This window comes from Pelobates fuscus, chromosome 2 (genome assembly GCF_036172605.1).
Source record: "Pelobates fuscus isolate aPelFus1 chromosome 2, aPelFus1.pri, whole genome shotgun sequence".
Classification (NCBI taxonomy): domain Eukaryota; kingdom Metazoa; phylum Chordata; class Amphibia; order Anura; family Pelobatidae; genus Pelobates; species Pelobates fuscus.
The window spans coordinates 179,283,588-179,306,084 of NC_086318.1; the positions used below are offsets into that span (position 1 = coordinate 179,283,588).

The following is a 22,497-nucleotide window of genomic DNA, read 5'->3' on the forward strand; positions in this document are numbered from 1 at the left end:
TTTCATTCCTTCTCCTTCCTTCTTTTTAAAGCCTTGGGTTTATTCCACTACTGTTTCCTTTAAACAAGCTGCAGCAGGAAACAGATTATTTGACATTATCTTGGTGATAAGTAGTCCTTTAAAGGCCAGTCAGTGTTACACCCTAACCAGGAATAACAGGTGCAGCAATTCTATACAGATTCTTGCAAATTCTGGCCTTGTGCATATTTTTCCTTGCGTCAACTTTTGTGTGGTACAGTATTTATTTCATACATCCTTCTACGAACAACCTGCATTTTTGCAGCCGTCTTGGTGAGCCTGTTAATTCTTAGCTCATCAGGCATGCAGGGTGTTGGGGAGCTGAGATCTAGTTAGCATTGCACTGAGTATATATTGATTAATGTGGTAATCAATGAGGACAATCCACTGCAGAGATTTGTTTTGATGACAGCAGCATATATGGCAGCTTTGGCCTTTCTGCTGTGGGTTGTTTGATTCTGCAGAATATTTTGGCTCAGACCTCAAAGGCGACATTTACTGAGGATTCTCAGTTATCCAGTTTTGGCGAACGATACAGTGAGATATTTTATTTATTTTACCGTCCCCATTCTACACTGATCAACAGCTACATACTTCGCAGGAGCCCCGTGCTAGCACTCAGATGCTTCTGCTATGTTCTCTGGACTGGTTCAGTTTCTGCTTGAGACGCTGCATACAGGGACAGGTAACCTCTGTGAGCCGGCAGGTGCTAAACAATTTATTAATGATTGAGAAATAGGACTGATACTTTGTTCATCCTGATTTCTAATTATATGAGACATCTATTATTTTTATTATTGTTGCATGATTATAAATAATGTGACTTTTTTATTAATAGATTAATATATACATTGTCTATTCTATCTATCTATCTATCTATCTATCTATCTATCTATCTGTCTGTCTATCATAATAATAATAATAATAATAATAATAATAATAGCAGTAAAAAAGATAGATAGATAGAGCTATAGGGGCTATAGGGGAAATACAGTCATTTGGAGGAAAACTCTTACGACTGTACCCTTCAACCCCAATGAGGATTGTGCCATTAAATCTTCATCTTGCTCCATTAATTTAAAGGAAACAGTCAGATTATAAAAGGGACTCTAGGCCTTGTCAAACTGTACCTTTTAGATTCCATTTGTTTATGACAGTGTGAGTAATGTAGTTAATATCTTATTTCTAAACAATTAAAGCAATTTAGACTAACAAAAGATACTAAGTACATACCAAATAGTCTACATATATATATGTAAAAAACAGATCAAATCCATATCTTGTATTACCTTTTTTATTGGACTAACAGAATTTTTTAACGACAAGCTTTCGGGAAAACCTCCCTTTTTCAAGTCTGAAGCATTTCTGAGCAAGACGACACATAGAATTCAAAGTTGAGTTGTGATACAGGGTTAAAGCGAATAAACACATGAACACATATACATGTAATTAAACACATATACATACATGCACATGAACTCAAATACCCAAATATAAATGCACATATATAAGCATACATGCATAAGAGTATAAGAAAGAATAGGTCTGCACGTAGTACTTTGTAACCCCTGTATCACAACTCAACTTTGAATTATCTTGCTCGTCTTTGAAGTCGTCTTGCTCAGAAATGCTTTAGACTTGAGAAAGGGAGGTTCTCCCGAAAGCTTGTCATTAAAAAAAATCTGTTAGTCCAATAAAAAAAGGTATTACAAGATACGGATTTTATCTGTTTTTTTTTTGCATCTACATCACTGGACTAATACGGCTACAATCTCTACTTGAACCCTATATATATATATATATATATATATATATATATATATATATATATATACACATACATATACAACTATAGATATATGTATATCTACTTGCATGCACTTCACAAATTGTAGTTATAGTGTTTTCTCTTGAAATCTAATTCATGCAGTGTGTGTCTGGGTTATTTTTAGTTGCTGTGTTTGGCAGAAGACAGTTGGATTGCCCTGTGTCCCCTCAGTCATGCTGTGGTTAGTACATTTTAAGAGCCTATTGTAAAGCAATGAGTGTCAATTTGTGCGCTGTGATTAACGTTCAATCTTATTAAGTGATAGTGTGGAAACTGATATGCGAAGAACGAGAGGGCTGTGGTTAGAAGAACTATTTGCATGTATATGTCCAGTTTGTTTTTTCTCTCAGACTGCAGTAATTGAGAATCAATCCTAACAAAACACTGGTACTGAGCATATAATGCGTAGTAGGTGGTTTAATGTATTTTCATTCACAGCTAGTGTAGATCATCTTACAGTGTCCTAGTATAACAGCCACTCACATCTGTCTACTGGAATGTTTTTGGAAGCTATTTCAGCCAAAAGATGTCTATACATGTATTGTACATCCCGCTTGTTAGTTGCCATTTTTAATTGACATCGTATTTAGTTATTTTATTTTATTATCAAATATTCTCTTATTTGTTTACCTTCCTTTGAACTTACCTTTTGAATGTAACATGTCTAGAGCAAATGTAGAAATTAAATATTGTTATCACTTTTATTTGTGTTTTTAACGTAAAAGAGCTTTAATTTAAAATGTTGCATGTGTCGGTGGTCACAAAACACTCTTCTCTCATGGACATTGGGGATTTAATAAGTTTTCCAAATTTTCCAAACTTTCTTCATGTGGTTTATCTTTGACTTGTTTTCCTTTTTACATATTCTTACTGAAAAAATAAATAAAAGCCATATTTTATTAACAATACAGTTTATATGGGAAGAATAAAAAGATAAAAAAAAAACAATGTATTTGTTTTTTAAAGCATAGATAAAAAATGGACTGTAATAATAATCTTGTTTGAGTTGAAATATTCAGTCTACTTTTCTGATGTGGACTAACAGCACCCTGATGTTTCGGGAGATATAAATAAAGACACTGCAAGCTATTAGTGTATAGCAGCCATGTTTTAGGAGATACAGGAAGGAAGTACACAACCCAACAGGAAACGCGTGCAATAAAAAAATAAACCATAGAGTTAAATCAAACATAACATCCATAACACCTGAGACCCTAAACAAAATAAGGTTTTGGGTCTTTTTCAAAGCCAGTATTAAGCTCATGTAATATATAACTTGTACATGTGTGCATTAATATGTGTGTGTAAAGTGTGTGGGCATGTATAATAATGCATGTTTGATTTTGAATGTTTATAGAATAAGTATGAATGCATGTACATATATGTGGATCTAGTGCCAGTGTTAAAGGAACACTCCAAACAAATAAAGCACCTCAGTATACCCTTCTTTCATTTAAAAAGGATCTATATGAATATCTTAATCAATTTCTATTTGCATTCTATTACACCTCTCCATCTGTCAAACAGTCTGTGTTTCTGTCACAGCGCCCGCCAGGAGGACGCCAACATGATGCGTTCCAGCGCAGCTCGTCACCCTACATGCTCGTTCTCATCACCTCTGGCTGCACCTTTCTCCAGCATTCAGACAGGTGTCAGCCACTGCAAAACTGAACTCTCATATGGCAATATCAATGCCCTTTTATGGCTATTTAAGCTCATTTTAAACTTTTCTCAGTGTCCTGTCGTGGTTTCCGTTATTGATTATCCATGAGTGCATTATATTATTGACTCTTTGTATTGTGATCCCAGCTTGTACCTTGACTATTGTCCATTCTGTATCCCTTGACTTTTGGATTGCCTTATTGATTACGTACCTCCTATTTCCCTGAACTCGTTTTGTCATATACTAATCTAACTATTCTAAGGCCGGTATTACTTTAAGTATTCCGTTTTTACATATTTGTATTTGTTCACTTAAGTACTGCGTGTTGGCTATAGTTTCTCCTGACAGTCTCTTCCTGCTTGCTTAAAAACTGGAGCTTAACTCAAGTGGCAGATGCTTACCCTGAGCATCCGCTTTGCAGCATCTGCACAATGAGCTGTAATACATGCTTTGCTGGTCCACAAAGCTTCTTAATGAGAAGCATCTGATTGGTCTATGATAGGGGAAAAAGCGAAGGATTGTAGTATCTGTAATTACTAGATCTGCAGCTATTGCAAGATACATTTTCATATTCCACCAAATAAAATATGCAAAAAGTCTTACATGTATTTTTTCGGGGTGGAATATATCTACTATTTTTGAAAATGTATTTTCCCCTGTAGTGTGTTCCTTTAATGTATGTATGTATTGGTATGTGGTGTGAGTGTATGTGAAAGAAAGGGTGTGTATATTATCATAGTTTGTGAATTTATATGTGTGTAGTGTCAGTGTGTCTAAATGAGGGGGAGTGTTTGTCTCTGAGAATACAGTCTATGTGTTTGTCTGTGGTGCATGTGAATGCATGGATGTTTTAGCAATGAGTATTGATGTGCAAGAATATGTGCATGAATTAAGAGGTGCATTTGTGTATAGTGTCTGTGTGTGAAGTTCCAGTGTGTATAGATACTGGGGATATTGGATGGCCTGTATGTAGATGGTGTGGTACTTTTGTCAGAATTCAGCATCTGTAAATGTACAGTGTATACTGAAACAAATGTGGAGAGAGCTGAAAGAGATAAGATGATCTCCTTCAGTTCTCCATTAGAATTATAGGTTTTCGGTGCCTTTTATGCTGGAGCCATCTTAACGCATGGGCACGCTAGACAGTTGCCTGCGGACCCCACGAGCATAGGCTTGTCAACATTTCAGTACATTATTCCAGGAGATTTATTCAGAACCTTCAAGCCTTCTATATTAAAATGTTTAGGTGAACTAATCACCTCAGTATCAGCTGTTATCTGTACATGTGGTCTTGCTGTTATGAATACATATATTTACTTTGCCAAATACAACGTACACATACTAATTGTACATCATTTGATTTGATCAATGTATGATTTACCAAATGAGTACAATTTTTATGTTGAATTTCTTGGTTTTCAACAAGGCTCATGTTATATTGTCCAAACGTGTGTGTTTATTAAAGTCTGATGTACAGCATGTTTTTTAATATTCAACACTGATTTTGCTGGAGGTACCAATACATATAAACTTAATCTTATCGTTAATTTACACATTAATACCTGTGAATGGTTGTGTAGGCAGGGCCCGAGTGCATTGCTTTGCCCTGGGTCATATAATGCTGCTATGGCAGTCCTGTTTTTTATGCTACAAGATCACACACAACTATTGCTGTTGCAGGCAGGTCTGTAGGCCAAATAAAATAATGCTTGGCTATGTCAAGAGAACCTCTGATCTCCCACGCCAGCTCATGGCTGCACAACTAAACTGTTGCTTGACTCCTAATTTCCCTGGACCCTTTCATCATGATTGATGTGCTAACGTGTTAGGTCTGCCTGGTGTATCATTACATATTAATACACAGTATACAATTTAAGTAAATTGGATATCCGTGCAGCATGAGACAATTACTGATAATCAATGACATATTATTATAAAATATAATTTATTCTTTTGTTCCTACAGGGGACCTTGACTGTTACATTTTGGATCCTACTACATGGAATAGCAGAGAAACATCCCCTCTTGGCTTGGTAAGTAAACAAAATTTTTACTATTTATGCCACTACTCTAAAAATTACTATTTTTTTTAGTCCTCGCAATCCTTTTAGTGTCACAGTTCAAATGTGAGTGTTTTGGACTGTGGTATTTTGCAAACACTATTGCTTGAATACTAAATCTAGATTATGGTCAACACAAAAGTATGAATGTGAATATATATATTTTATTATATTTTATTATATATATATATATATATATATATATATATATATATATATATATATACCGGTATATATATATATATATATATATATATATATGTAGCGATCAATAAAGAGAGCACTCCAGGTCTTCAGTTTAGTGGAAAAAATATATTTACTGTATCAAAACATGGTAAAGATTCATACAGTAAATATATTTTTTCCACTAAACTGAAGACCTGGAGTGCTCCCTTTATTGATCGCTACATATTTGAAACGCGGGATTGCACCTAGGCATTTGATCTACTAGAGGAAATACAGGAGGAGTGCCTTGTCTACCTATTTTTATATTTATATATATATATATATATATATTATTTTTTTTAAAGAGCCTAGCAATCAGCAGTCATCTATACATTGAACTAGAAAGGTAGTAGATAATGTACAGATTTTGACATATTTATATGTAATAATATAGACTATCACCATTCTATCAACCCATCCTCAGCATAGACTTCATTCCATTCAGGACACATGAGGTTTTCGTGCTCTCTGTCACAGAGCTCCTTCCCCAGCAAGCATGCCTTGTGTTGGCTAGGTTAATACAGGATCAGAATAACGTCATTCTTTCTGTGCATTCAGTCATTCCAGCATCATGGATGGGGGTTTCCCTAATTGAGGAAAGGTGCCCAAGTAGGGCTGATCTCTTTAGAAAAAAAAAAGTTGGACTTGATGGAAGGTATTACAGTAGGACCTCCAAGAATGGTGAACCTGGCAACCAGTAGAGAAGATAGTAAATATAAAGCAGCCGCTAATGCAAATAAATATATAATTCATCTTTCTAATATTTTATATATTTTTTTGCATTAGGAACTGTTATAGTGTTATAGTCTGGCATGTGATAATGCCAGACTATAACAATATAACACATGCCAGACTATAACACTATTAGATTCGAAAGAGAATGCACACCAGAAACTAAAAGAAAATTTCCATCTTGCTTTAATAAACCAACACTTGGTTTAAACACATATATTACAACAATAAGTGATAATAAACAGACAAAAAAAATATATTGTAATCAACAGTAAAGTTTTACCAGAAATTCCACAAGCCTAATAGGGCAGAAACATAAATGCAAAAAAAAAAAAAAAAACAACGTTGGGGGTTTTGGTTTTTGGTGTGCATTCTCTTTCAAATCTATTATTGCTTGTTTTGGTATTGGAGGGGATACCGGTGATGAATAGCACCCAGGTGTATATTAATGGTACTGATAAATAGTTTCTCCATACTTTGTTCATTATAAGACTATAACACTATAACAGTTTCAAATGCAAAAAAAAAAAAAGTTCACTTCTGCAGGCGTAAGCATAAATATCTTTACTTTTTGTAACCTCTTAATTTTAGTACTCAAAGGAGTATAATGATGGCATAGTGAGAGTCTGTCTGTGTATCTTTTTTCAGTTGTACAGACTGTCTGCTGGCTTTCTTTGTTCGGAAAGGCCAGGGTTACGATGGCATGGACATGTAAATAGTTTTAGCATTGTGTGTACATATGTCTGTATGCACAATTTGTGTGCCTGAAAATGAGTATATGTATGTACTGGGGATGCTTCAATGAAAGCATTCCCTATATTTTCGATTTGTATAAATTGATGGGTGAAAATAACTAAATTATTAAAATTACCAAATGCGTCAGGAAGGTTTGGATGGAACAATCCCTAACAAAGATATATGCTCAGGTGGAATCATATATTTCTAAGATCCAGTAAAGATAAAACCAGACACATTAACATCAAGCACCTTCAATGTCCCTCCATGGAATCACAAGCAAAAATTGTTTCAAAAATTGAAACTTTGTTACTTGAATACTTTGTAACAAGTTCTATTTAAAGGACATTGTGTAATGACCATTCATTATATCACGCATTCATTCTGAACCAGGAACTTTTTGAGAAATGCAAGTGTCTGCATTCATGAAACATTCCTGCAGCTTGCGACTTATGCATCTGCTTATTGTCCGTTAAGGATGAAAGATCCATAAGGGCTGATTAATCCTGAGACAGAGAGTTAGCTGCGTGAGTTGCATGATATTATGCGAGGAGGTTTTGTCCATTGCAGAAACTAATGAGCATAATGCAACGTCATCTACTCAAGTTTAAGTTAGCAAACTCTAACCCTACCAAGTGTACATGTGTAGAAAATAGCTATTACATTTTAATGTGAGCCCATCATCAAGAAATTATTTGATTGTAATTGCTTTCAAATCAGTGGAAGATATGTTGTGTTAAGGCTTTCTGCATAGCAGTGGGTAGAAAAGAAGATGCTCGCCTATCTATTGATTATTACAGACCATGTATGTTTTCCTTTAATGACGCAAATGAGCACCTTAGATGTGAAAGCAAAACAAACATCCATTGAAGTATACAGTTTGAATTTATTTATTGTGAGCTAGTTATTCAGTGTACTCCTTAAAGCCCTTCTAAGCCATATCTGGATGACCTGTGATATTCACATATTTACAGAAAGCAGAGGCAAAGCGTTCTGTTTATTGCTGTTTGATGCTGTGTTTACATTTAATTTTAGATCTAAAGAAAGACTGACCTTTTTGTCTAAGAGCTTATGCAAGAAGTATGACATATTTGTTGTCATGAATGTAAAAAAGCACTGTGCTCTCAAAATAGAATCACTATTAAGTTGCATGGTGAGCCGTGTGAATGTATTAATACATTACCAAGAAGTAGATGTTAAAGTGAACCTGTCATTCACAAATTATAAGCTTAGATATATTATTATTATTATTGCCATTTATATATCGCCAACAGATTCCGTAGCACTTTACAATATTATTAGAGAGGGGGATTTAACTATAAATAGGACAATTACAAGAAAACTTACAGGAACGATAGGTTGAAGGGGACCCTGCTCAAACGAGCTTACATAGTTCTAGTAATGTTACAGACTAGTTCAGGGGCAGTCAACCATTGGTTCTCCAGATGTTATGGACTACATCTTCTCTGATGCTTGGGCAGCATTGTGGCTGTAAGAGCATGATGCTAGATTTAGTACAAAACATCAGAAGTGCTGAAGGTTGCCTAACTCATGGACTAGTGCATAATTTTAAATATATTCTGATTGCTTCCTCCTCCTGCAACATGATATCCTGTAATGGCTAGAGTGGCAGCACACACAGCTACCCTAACTCCAAATAACACAAATTAAACTTAGGAAGAAGAAAATGTTTAACAAAATAAGTTGATCAATTTGTCTAGCGATATGTTTAGATGAAAATTTGACATGAAATCATTTGTCTGTTATACTCTCTATTCATTCTTTATAAAGTTGAACCAAGTACTGTTTTCTAATTGAATATATTTACATTCCCAATACTATTAAATTATCCTACTAGATACAGTAATAGGAGGTAGGAAAGCATCTGGATCAATACATAGCTGTTTAGCACTGATATATTTATAGGTATGTGAACTAACTATTCTTTATCATGGCTATCAAACAATGAATGTATTAGAATCGTGGAAGAAAAATATCCATGTAGCTCGATCTATTTTTCTAAAATTTGCTATAAAATATATATAATTATTTGAGTTCTTCCATTTATCTTTGCTGCTGTCGGCTCCGGAACAGTGACTTCCTCTGATCTCTGCTTCTGTCTTTCTCTTTACCTCCCTCCTTTTTTCCTCTCTTTCCTTATCATTCTTTATCCTTCTGGTTTTTTTTATTATTATTTTTACAATTCAAGATTGTTGCTTCTTTTATGACACTCTGTATTGCTTTCTTAATTTTGTGTTATTATCCCTTTTTATTATCATGTTTCTCCTACTTTTCATCCCATGTTTCATTCCTGCATACCATTGAAAACTCTTGCTAAAATGTAAAAAAAAAAAAAAAACACAAATTACAGAACTTGTTATTGCTTTTTTTTTCTTCAACTTTTGGTTGCTCACATATCTAAAATAAATGTTTAACCTGTTACATTAATACTAGGGAAATACTAATTAAACACTCTATGATTAAAATCTTCATTTACAGTTAGATTGATAAAATGCTAAAATAGTACTACAGTATTTAAAATGCAGTGGATATGTAAAGTTGATGTAGAATAAAAGTAAACATTTACTAGCACATTTACATGTGTTTCTTGTAATAAAGTTAGAGTGATTACGTATTACCGCAGCTTCTTTTCCATGTAAAGTCAAAGCAGTGAGAGTTCTAAATAAATCCTTTCAGGATTGTATGTCTTGATCACATAGAACAGTCATTAAATGAGTTGTTAAAATAAAGCAATGGACATTGAGTACATTCTGTTTTTTCTTGTTTGAATTTCTTATCCAGCATCCTGTAACCTGGCAGCCATCTAAGGAAGGTGATCGTTTAATTGGACGTGTTATTCTAAACAAAAGAACAACTATGCCAAAAGAATCAGGACCACTTCTGGGACTGAAAGTACGTATAATAGCCATCAAGGAGTTTGTTCTGCCAGTTATGATACTGAAACTCTGGATGTCATGAAGAAATGCAACCATATTCATGCCATAGTTGAAAAAATGTACTATTTGAAAATAAATCTTTATTAATTCTTTATTTTTGTTGTGCATGTAGTTACAAATCTACTTGCAGAACCACAACTGCTATAGCAAGCAATTCGAAAGGCATAGTAGTACAACCCTGTGGCATAGCGTTAATAATCACATTTTTAACAATTATGGCAAGAAAAGAGACACAGTGCTTGGCGTTAAAAATTTAAACTAAAGGAACCAGAGTAAGCGTATGCACGGTGTAGCTTAGGAACAACAGAATGCTGTTCCCCCATACAGGGTGGTTATTAAGTGCAAAAGTAAAGCCGGGCTAGTGCACAGAGAGAAGAGTAAATCTAAAAATAAAAATAATACGTAGTAATAATAGTAGAAATAGACATTCTCACTGGATGCTGATTAGTGGGCAAGTATACAACAACATATAAAACAAATAAAAAAAAAAAATTCAATTGGAATTAGAAAATAAGATCTAGAATAGACCTCAATTTTAGAGTATATTATATAGCTAAAGGTAAACCTCTCAACTGAAAAAAAAGGGGGGAAAGAAAGAATATTAGATAAAAGAAAAAAAATATTGGTTCAGGAGTGGTATGTTCCTTTAAATATTAAACCGTTTTTTTTTTTTTTTTGCAATACTAAAAAGACACCATAAAGCTTAAATTCAACGTTTAAAACATATTACTGCATTCTGCTCAATTTTTGTATTTGCTTGAGTCCAATAGATAAAAGTTTGTAAATGGATACACTTGTTTCAGTTTGGAAAAGATAGCAACAGTCAATTACTTGTAAGCTATTTCAGTTCTTTCCAGTTATTATCAAACTGGTATTTGTATACTGAATTAGCTGTATTGGTATGGTACAGTATTAATAAAATGTTCTTGCAGGTCCAGCAATTTGATTAGTAATAGTTTACTTTATTTGAAAGGTTTTGAAATTGATAAACTAGCAGATCATGATAAGTGACCTATAGTTAAATGACGATTGCTCCGTTTTGGAAGATCAGAGTTCAAAAATCCATAGTGCTTACTGTATTAAAATATATTTATTTAACAAATAATTAAAAATTGCACTCACACTTTGTAAAAGTTATTGGTGCTGTACTGGAGTCAGGAAGGTAAGATGTAGGCAGCTGGTTCTGTGTTTTCGTCCTGCCGGCGGATGAATGGACTAGCTGAGAGCCGCGTGCGTGTCACCGATCCTCCTGCATTCCAAGTATAGCCTGGTTGTGTTATGGTAAATGCCAGAAAGTACTGAATAACGTCCTTACGCGTTTCGTGAGTCTATTGCTCACTTCATCAGAGGATGCTGAGCAAGTAAATCTCACGGGTTTAAATAGCCGAAACCATTTTGGCTTATATAAATTTCAATTGCCTGGTAGCCCACACCACCCCAACACTGAAATACTTTAGAGGTTAGTCTGCAATTAACTGATCTAAGAGGTCACTCCCAGGATAAGCAAGGATGGTGTGACGGCTTGGTATTATAACAAGGTAATAGTATCTTAAGCTCAATCCCAGCATCAGAATTTTATGAAACATAGCGTAACCTTGCCTAATATGACATAAAGTAAAAGATATGCCCGAAATAGAAATTAACAAAGGAAAAAAACACTATAGCCCCACAGAGTGCAGAGCCCCAAGCCACCATGTGACACAGCAAATGATTGCAGAGAGCTTGTGATTATATAATTTGCCCTTCATCTCCCTCCAACCTCCAGAAATTCTGTTTTGACTAATGGCAAAGTCCCAGCATGTCAATGAGATCCTTCAGTGAGCCGTAGTCGGTATCCCCAAATTCGCTTAGTGGCGTTTTCATTGCTGGAGGATAACCCTCCTGGGTGTAGGGCTGTGCTGAAGATTTTGCTGGGTGAGCAGCTGCGTGGCCAATCTGGGATGCTGGATGACAGCTGATCTCTTCACGTTAGGTCCATCCTGCAGGATGAACATTGTTGCTGGCCTGGAGGGGCCTCTGCAGCAGCCATCTTAGGTTTGGATAGCTGGTGCACTCACAGCCGGCTTGCCGAGTATTAATCGCTGGACTGACTCTGGGCCCTCCAGTGGTGACCGGGATAACCCCCACTGGTCCAAAGGGAGGGGAACGGGACCAGCAAGATGGTCAATGCCGATATGCAGCAGGTGGGCAGATGAGTAAAGCAGTGGCCTTCCACTTGACTCCCCGCCTCTGTAGGCCACAGTCTCATTTGCCCCTCGGAGGCCATAAAACTCCTGACCTTGGGCCTGTCAGCAGCCCCAGTAGCTGCCTGCATTGTAGACTTCAAGATTCTGGCTCAAGGTAAGTGGAGCATTGAGTAGAGGCCAGAACCTTCAGGAGCACTTCTGCCATGTGGCCATCCACCATGGCGGCCCTGCCCCACCCCCTGAAAATAAATCTTTAATTCGTTTTTTGTTGTCAATCCTCTAATTTCTCCCAAGCCGAGCCAACTATGCACTGGAATCATTAGGCTCGCTGATGATAAACAAATAAACAGATTTGTGTTTTGCGTTGTAATATCAAAAAATAGCATTAATTTGAAATCAAAGATGCTTCTAGGTACATAACTTCCTAGTGTCCTGTCCTTCTCAAAAAGTCCAGCTCTCTCTGACATGCTCTGTGATTTGGAGGTTGAACAAGAGAGTTAGAAAGCACATGCAATTCTCTCCCTAAATAAAAAGAAGCCAATTATCACATAGCAAAATTAAAAAGTACTCAAAAGTGTAGAAACCTTTTTTTAAAAATGGGCATTCGATGCCCCTGGTTGACAAGCCTAGTAGCCACTGTAACCATATATGATAAATGTCAACTGTTAACCATAGATATATCATCTCCAGGATCCCTTTGGCCAAATGTAAAGTTTTAACAAAATGTCCCAACTTTAATAATATTGAGTTTATTACCACTATAGCCCAATTCAAACAATTCTCCATGTCAACTGTATGTGCCTGTTTAGCCTAAAATGTTACTTCATTCTTTATTACTGAAACTTCACACTGCAAGGGTTTTTTTCAACTGCATTTTTTTATATATAGCATGGGTTGTGATCCAGAAGGACCAGTGACCAGAAACCAGCACAAGCACCATGCTAATGAGACCCAGAAGGTAAAAACTGTACTGTAAATGGCTGGTTTCTGGTCACAAGTCCTTCTAGATTTATAAGTTTTAAACAAAATGCCTGTTTCTGTTCATTTGCATGTCAAGATGGAAACTCTAAGATAGTTGTGTACACATTATGTCTCGCATTTCTGTGCCTATTGATAAATATAAATTTTTATTCTCACTGTTGGAGATGCATAGAGTTTTGGGGTAGTCTGCAGGTAACTTTTTTTTATCTTGTACAATGTATTTGGGCTGATGAATACTATAGCAATTACTACTACCCAAGATGAAAGAAGCAAGGGAAATTGTTAGTGTAGGACTTATCTAGACTGTTTACCTTGATGTGACAGGTGATCTTAAACTTTAATGGCCATTGAAGCGATACTTAAAAACTCTAGTTATTTAAATGTGCATAGTGATTTGGCATTTTTTTGGGAATAGATATTCACCTCTGGTTTGTGTGCCATGCCACCCTCTAGGATTGCAGTGGCGATAACTTTTTTTTCTATAACTAAAATGAATTTTAATAAATGGTATAATAGAAAATAACGGTAGTTTTATTATCCCTTAACCACAGTAAATGCAAAATGTATACCAAGATGTGCTAACTCTTCTGGTCTTGGAGATTTCAGACATTTAAACTCAGTGACCATGAAGTGAAACCATACAATGGAATTGTGTCTTCTTTGTGGCTAGTGCATGAGGCACACCAATGACCTCCAAACTACTGAACTACTTTTGTGGCATATTTTGAGTCCATGACATTTTCACGTTTTCTGGAAAATATTAAATAGTGAGTCTCTTACTATGCTTAATTATACTTAGTTTTATATTTGCAAAAATAAACCAATGTCTCTTTTTAAATCAATGAAATATAGTTTTAGTTTTATCATGAAAGAGCCCCCTGATTCACAAGAGATATATCGCATTTCCCAATCCATTTAAATGTTAATTTGTACCATATTTATTACTTTGTTAAAAGAGTGACCGTGAAGCATTGCTTTCATGTAATGTTTCCAGGTGTAAGCATACCATGTTTGTATGTTTGTCTTGTATCAAAACTATTTCCATTGTTTATTAAAGTAGCGTGTAGCATGAATCTGAAAAACACTGCCATGGTATTAGCCATGATCAAAACTCATCATAGATGTGCTTGTGCAATGTACATGACTTGCCATTTAAAGGGATTTTAAATAAGTTATTTCATTGGTGGTTTGGTTTATAGGACATATCTCTATATATGTGCTAGAATAGGAAACCTATTTTTGTATTAAAATCACTGCTAACTTCTGCACTCTTATTCAATAAACGTGGTTAATAAAACTTAGTCATAAAAGAGTGAAGATTTCTTTTTCCATATTGGCTAGTTTGGCAGACAGTGTACATGCTTTTCCAATTCACCAAGCCACAAACGTGCACATTTTTTTAGTGATAAACAGTCATAGAAAGTTACATCACTAACTGGTTCCCCTCAGCAATGGCAGTTCGATTTTAGATTTCATAATGAAGTAGCCGAAATCTATAACAAATGTATGTGACTGAATACAAAGATAGCCCTGTGGTGCTACCATGGAAGATGGCTGCATAAACCACTAGCTCCTCGTGGCACTCGCGCTAAACGCCCGATGAAAGCTCACCTCTCCTCACAAAACCCAAGCAATGGGTTGCTAAAAGAAGCACACAGATACCGCCGGCACCCCGAAACCACCAGGAATGGGTGGAGAGCTGTCCATCCACTCTTTTCTCACCACGGTCCAGGACTTGATACCGAAGCAAGAGGCGGAGACCGCCAGCCCTACTCGGGACTCTCTCCCCTCTATCCCGGCAAGATTGTCACCGAAACCATCCCAGTCGTCGTAGATGCAGGTGTCGCTGGAAGGGGAATTGAGGGCAATTACCCCCAACTTGCTTACCAAAGTGGACTTTGAGGCCCTCTCAGACCATCTGGGCCACGTGGTGAGGGAAGATAGCCCAGCAATGCGCAGATGGTGAACGTGGAAGCCAGAATGTCGGTGGCAGAAGCGGAACCCAGATTGCTCCAGACAGACCTAGGGCAGACCACAACTGCGGTAACGAGCTGTGAGTCTGATATGGCCCATTTAACAACGTGGGTAGATGGTCTTGACAATCACGGCCACAGGCTGAACCTGCGCGTTCGTGGAGCAAGAGAAGGAGGCCCTACGGAAAACATCCCTGAACTCTTGATACTGATCTTCAGCCAGGTACTGGGAGGCCAACAACTGCCCAGACTGGGCCTGGTCAGAGCCCATACAGCACTGAGACCTCCACTGGACCCAAAGACTAACCTAGAGACATCATCTTTTGCCTGGACAACTACCAGCTAAAAGAAGAAATCCTACGCTCAGCCCGCCCCATGGGCACCCTCCGCCTAGAGGGCCAAAGCATAACTGTCTATCAGGACCTGTCCTGCTACACACTACAGGCCAGAAGAGCCCTGCGCCCAGTAACATCAGCCCTGCAAACCGCAGGCATCCAGTCCCAGTTTAATAAGCTTGTTAATATGACCTAATTAACCCACATATTGTTGCTCTGCAGATAGACATATACTACATTGCCAGCTTGTATTAGCATGATAAATCTTACTTTAATAATTTATCCTTTTTAGTACACGTCTGTTTATATCCGTGATGCAACAGTACAGCATGTCTGGCATTTAAACTTTATTTAACAACGGCTTAGCATTTTTATATTCTCTATATCCTGTGATTTTTATTTTCGTTACCAGCTGTTTAACATGTCTATTTCCTACTTAATATAAAATGAGACAGAAGTCATATCTAGGAGATGTAAACTGTAATTGTGATATCCCTATCCTGTGTACAATGCATTCCTATCCCTTTCTTTATTCTGTATCATCCAAATACAATGCCTTAATAAAAGAAATAATATCAAAATACAGTTAGAAAAAATAAAAAAAATTTGTTTAAAAAAGGGCAAAAACCATCAAGGCACCTCTTTTATATTATAAGATCTTCTCCCAAGACCTCCTCCCAAAACTAAAAACAGCTTTGAATTCCATCTTAGAAGGAGCCAAACCAACAACCCAATTCACGTCCGTGAATATTACACTCCTCCCGAAGGATGGTTTAGATCCAACACTGTACCCAAGCTACTGCCCATTATCCGTACTTGATGTCGACCTCAAACTATTGGCAAGTGTCTTGGCTGCCTGTCTCGCATCACTACTATCCGCAACAGTGAACCCAGACCAAACAGGGTTCATTCCCGGATGGGAGGTATGGGACAACACCATCCGGGCACTGAACCTAATTGCAAAAGCCAGACAGATGAAGAACTCAGTCCTACTCCTGTCTACAGACGTAGAAAAAGCATTTGACAGGGTGGAATGGGACCTGAGGTTTGGGGTACTCTGAAACCTTGGGGTCGGACTGAAGTACCTCTCATGGGTGGAGGTGCTCTACTCCCGCATTCGGATCAATGGAGCACTGTCAGACCCATTCCGGATCAACAGCTTGACGAGGCAGGGCTGCTTGCTATCGCCCCTTCTATTTGCACTGACGCTAGAACCATTCCTCAGTAAGGTCAGACGCACAAAAACATCAACAGAGCGAAAATTGGATGTATTCATCACAAAATACTGGCCTACGCTGACGACTTCCTATTCAATAGACCCAAAACCCTTTCTATAGGCAATTCAGTCAGAATTCGAGGCATATGGACGTGTCGCAAGCCTTCAAATCCACTGTTCGAAATATGAGATACTAGGCCTTTCCATCAGCCCCACACTCAGGCAAACACTTCAACAACAATTCTCATACCGCTGGTGCAACCAGTGCATGAGATACCTGGGGGTCTGGCTCACACCGGATCCGACGGACCTATATTCCCACAACTACGTCCCCATTCTGAAGGCGATCACGGAGGAACTGCACACATGGAACTCCTATTACATCTCCTGTTTGGACCGGGTGAATGCGGTCAAGATACCCAAACTTCTATTCATCTTTCAAACGGTGCTAATTTTAGCCCCCAAATAATTGTTTATCACCCTAAAAGCAGAAGTTCGCAAATTTATTTGGAAGGGCAGGTCCCCCCCGCATAGCACATTCCCAACTAACACTACCCAAACTCCGAGGTGGACTGGTGCTCCCAGAATTTGAGAAATACTTCCTAGCTGCCCACTTCACCAGGATCATCAGCTTATCAGCCGCAGGGGACACCAAGCCAGCTAGAATCAGACACCACCAACAACGACCTACAAACCCTGGCCTGGATTACCAAAGAAGCAAGCAAATACATACCAATCTCCAACCCATTTGTAGCAGCAACCATGCAGATCTGGCATAGACATTGCACGAGACAATATCTAACGACAAACTCTAGCCCAATGCTCCCCCTGAGGGGCAACTTGGACTTCCCGACAGGAGACCAGGGACCTCTCCCAGGTCTGACTAAGCATATACTGGTACTCCGTGTGGTGGACGTCCTCCAACAACCGTTCACCATCCGCCCGCTCTTAGAACTCTTCCCCGAACGACTGCATACATTCATGCATACATTGTTGAGAACACAAATCATGCAATACGCCCGGTCGATCCCACAGAAACTTTACCTACTGAGAGAACAAACACAACTGGCCACCTTCCTCCTACACCACAACACTATGCCAACATCGACCTATAAACGGTTAATCATCCCGAGACTCCTTAATGCTGCAAAGGCGATAATCTCCTGGGTAATCTTCTGGAGACAGACATGTATGCCTCCCCTGTGGTGTTGGGTGGAGGAGGTGGAGGACACGAGGAAATTTGATGACTTGAAAGTGATCACACTGAAGGTCACTGAGGATATGGCCCACCCCCCTCTTCCCCCGCCTACCCCACCCACTCTCTTACCTCCACCACCAAGAGCAGACAGGTGGTATCTGTAATTTCAAACAAATGCTTCATGTTTGCAATAAAAATAAAAAAGATTATCATCCATGGGAAAAACAAATACGTTACTATTTGCAACTAAAATATTGTCCTATTGTTTTATAATTTAGTTCACTGAAATCGAGAATAATAATACAAATTTTACAAATAATGAATAACACCATAAATATTTATTTATTTTGTGTTCTCAAACTGATTTAGATTGTTGGTGGAAAGATTACAGACACAGGACGCCTGGGTGCCTTCATCACTAAAGTAAAGAAGGGAAGCTTGGCGGATGTTGTTGGTCATTTAAGAGCAGGTAACTATTGAAAAAAATGAAATTTCTATATATATTGCAAAATAAAAAGTCAGGTCAGTCCCCACCAAAACACCTCTCATCAAGTATTTAGCACTATATAAAAAGTAAGTTTAATGTAAACCTGTCTTTTTACAATATTTTGTACATGTTCAAAACTATGTAAACATAATTTCAAACGCTTATTGATTTTCTGACATGGTACAGCAAAGGGGGTAGTGAGGTCATGAGGTGCCTGAATGCTAGTCTTTAAAATAAATAAATAAAAAAAAGACTTGCACCCCCAAAGCTAGTTCCCAGACCCTGATAGCCAAATATTAATACAAGTGTCTAGGGCCACATGGAATTTTAATACCATAATATCTGCTGTATATGAATAGCCCAGTATAATAAAAAGTAAATTAGCACTGACCAATTCAGACACATTTAGACTCCCGGATTGACACAGATTAAAACACACACACACACACACACACACACACACATTAATACTAACACAGAATAACACACACACACATTAATACTAACACAGAATAACACACACACACACACATTAATACTAACACAGAATAACACACACACACATTAATACTAACACAGAATAACACACACACACACACACACATTAATACTAACACAGAATAACACACGCACACATATTAATACTAACACAGAATAACACACACACATTAATACTAACACAGAATAAAACACACACACACACACACATTAATACTAACACAGAATAACACACACATTAATACTAACACAGAATAACACACCTCGATTTAGACTCACAGATTCACACACTCACAGATTAACACACTCACAGTATGTGAGTAGGCCAGTATACTAAACGGTCTAATCACACTTACAGATTCACACATATTTAGACTCACAGATTCACACAGATTAATACACACTCTTAAACTAACACTAACACAGATTAACACACATATTTAGACTCAGAGATTAACACACCCACAGATTCACACATATTTAAATGACAGATTCACACAGATACACACTCACATATTTTAACAATAACACAGATTAACACTACTGCAGATTAACACACAGATTTAGACTCATAGATTAACACACAGATTAGTACACACTCACACATTTACATACTCTCGCAGGTTTACACAGACACGCAAATTCATGCAGGCACCCACACTCTCACAAAAAATATTTACATACTGTCCATTTTCAGCTACCCTCTTCTTGGAGGGTGGCCTTATGGATAGAGATATGTGTTAGTAGGGGCTATCCCTCCTGTGTGGCTTTCATAGTGCACTGGGAGGAAGTGATATGATGTGAAATAATTTTTTCCCATTGCTGCCGAGTGGAGTAGTGCAGGAGGGTCAGTTTTGGACATGAACTGCTGACCTGCGCAAATGGCTGCCCTGCCACGACATCGGCATCAGACAAGCGCCCCTCACTACCGCGCTATGCCTCTCCCCTTGTGAATTCTTATTTGCGAACATAGGGGGATCATGCCGTAGGCAATTTTCACAGGCCTCTTAACTGCTGGTCATGTCGTGGGAAATGGGGAGTCAGTAACTCAGCCACACATCAGCCTCCTGATTTGATTATCACAAATATTTTGTCTGTCTGTATTGAACTTCAAGTAGACTTTTATATCGCACAGTTGACAAACTGTCACTTCCAGAGAAAGTATAAAGTATATAATACCTCTTCAGTATAAAATTCAACCAGATGTCTAGGAGAATAGACCTGACAACATTTTGGCACTTTAATACATCTGCCAAGGCTCAATCTTCCATGCATAAAAAAGTGATTTAAATCCTAAACAGCAGAGATATGCACTATACAACAAAGTCACACAATTAAGGTGAAGTTGTTTTAGTGCTTAATGGACCTTTAAATGAAATATACTGTACATTGTTTAGGTTGGTGAGTGTAGAAGTTAAATCTGTGTGTGTTATGTCATTCAACAATTGTCACATCATCAATTGTAATTGTAACACGGTAATCAGCAGTCACAGTGATGCTCTCACTTAAGTTATTGCCAAGGTCACATAAATTAGCTCTTCTTACTTCGGAATAGAACATTTCATTATCAGATGGAAAATAAATTACAGAGGAAATGTGAAGTTTCTATATGTTTTACATTAAAACATTCTCATTTATTTATTTTCAAAACATGTCCCTATCTAGGTTTTGTTCTCATGTCTTTATTCAACATTTTTATCTATTTCTTTATCTATTTTCTTATTTTTATTTGAACTATGTTTCTAATAGAAAGCTATGCGCACCTTATTTCTTTCAATAATTTTTAAAGATTATTGTAATGCTGTATTAAGTTATTTTTGGCTATTAACTCTGTACTCTATAAGACTGGAATACATGCATAACTGTTCCAAGCTATTCACATGCTCAGATAGGAGAATGATTGGGAACAAAGCAATACAATGCCAGTTCTCAAAATAGCCATACTGGTTCATTCCTGTCTCTATAGCAGTGTGAGGTCATCTTGAAAGAGGACATTAGGGATTATGCATTAAGATCAAGTGCAAAACAAAGTAAAACATTCATAGGAACATAAGTTTGCATAATGATTGTTCCACTGATAGAATTTTGCCTCAAAATTCATTTTTTTCAGAATCTCTGTTAAGAAGTGCCTCAATATTGTAATTCTATCTGTGCTATTACGTGCAAAATCTTGTCAGTTTGACAGCATTTGTGAACTGATGTTGCCCTTTATTGTCAAGTCTACTAACTGCATTTTTCTTTTATTGTGCCCACTGGTTAGTGACAGTAAAGATTATGGCTTCCCCTGGTATTTAAAAAAAATAATGTGGCTGTGAAGTGTTGTTTTCAGTAAACCTTCAATTTCTTGATGTAGGGTGTGACTGTTTTAAAGGTCAGCACCAGGAATAATATGGTCAGTTTATGGCGGTAATTCTAAAAATCAACTATAAATAATACACAATGCATAGAAAAAAGAGTAGAAAATTAAATATGATAATAAATAACATGTCCAGTGGAAACAATATGAATAAATAATGTAAAAACAAAAATAAATAACTGCATGTTAATACCTCTAATAGCCACAAATAATATATAATTAAAAAAAAAAAATTAAACAAATTTGTGATTATACTAAGTGCTCCAAAAAGTTGTTACATGTGTATTGATTTTCAATAGTTTCAGGTAGGTTTTTTACATAAAATAGGTCAATATGTAAAAGCAAAATCAAAAGATTGTACAAATTTCAAGTTAACAAAAAGGGGTACCTTTTAACGTAAATATTCGTACCGGTGGTACAAACCTTTATTAAGCCAAATATTAAAATAAGTAATTAATGAGAAATATATGTGCAAACCAAACATAAGTGAAAAGAAATGTGAAAAAACTAAGTTATAATACACCTTTAAAATCTGGGTAGAGTTATCCTATACAGCCACATTCAATATTAAGAGGGTTAGGTTACTAATATGGGAATCCTCCAAAATGAGTTCATATATGGATAGATATCTCCAAAGTACCCATGGGCGTTTCTGTTTGCCGATGCTTTATACTTGATTTTAGTTCTGGGAGAGTTACTGTTGGAAGAGGTTTTGCTAGGAGTTGAATGGGCAATTACTAGGTAGGCTGCCTTGAAGCAGCAACAGGAGATAGAGGATAGATTAATTTCACTGTTATCGTTTTTTTGTTTGGTTTACACATATATTTCTCATTAATTACTTATTTTAATATTCAGCTTAATAAAGGTTTATACCAGCGGTACGAATTTGTACGTTAAAAGGTACCCTTTGGTGGAGTGGGACTCGGCCAACTTTATGTGAACGGTGTTCCCATCCCACTCTATTCTCCTTTTTGTTAAATATATGTTTAGGGTTCATGCCCTTGGGTACTTTTGTAACCTTTAAGTGAGACAACAGTGCTGGTTATTTC

General features: G+C 37.0%; 1 protein-coding gene across 2 annotated transcripts in view; it reads left to right on the top strand.

Annotated features, from left to right (window-relative positions):
- Positions 1 to 22,497, top strand: part of RIMS1 (regulating synaptic membrane exocytosis 1) — a 453,058-nt gene that overhangs the window by 206,648 nt on the left and 223,913 nt on the right. For both annotated transcript variants that reach the window (XM_063442984.1, XM_063442985.1), the window contains 3 exons: positions 5,475 to 5,542; positions 10,064 to 10,174; positions 18,477 to 18,576. In XM_063442984.1, the coding sequence (XP_063299054.1) occupies positions 5,475 to 5,542; positions 10,064 to 10,174; positions 18,477 to 18,576 (279 nt within the window). The remainder of the gene's footprint in view (positions 1 to 5,474; positions 5,543 to 10,063; positions 10,175 to 18,476; positions 18,577 to 22,497) is intronic.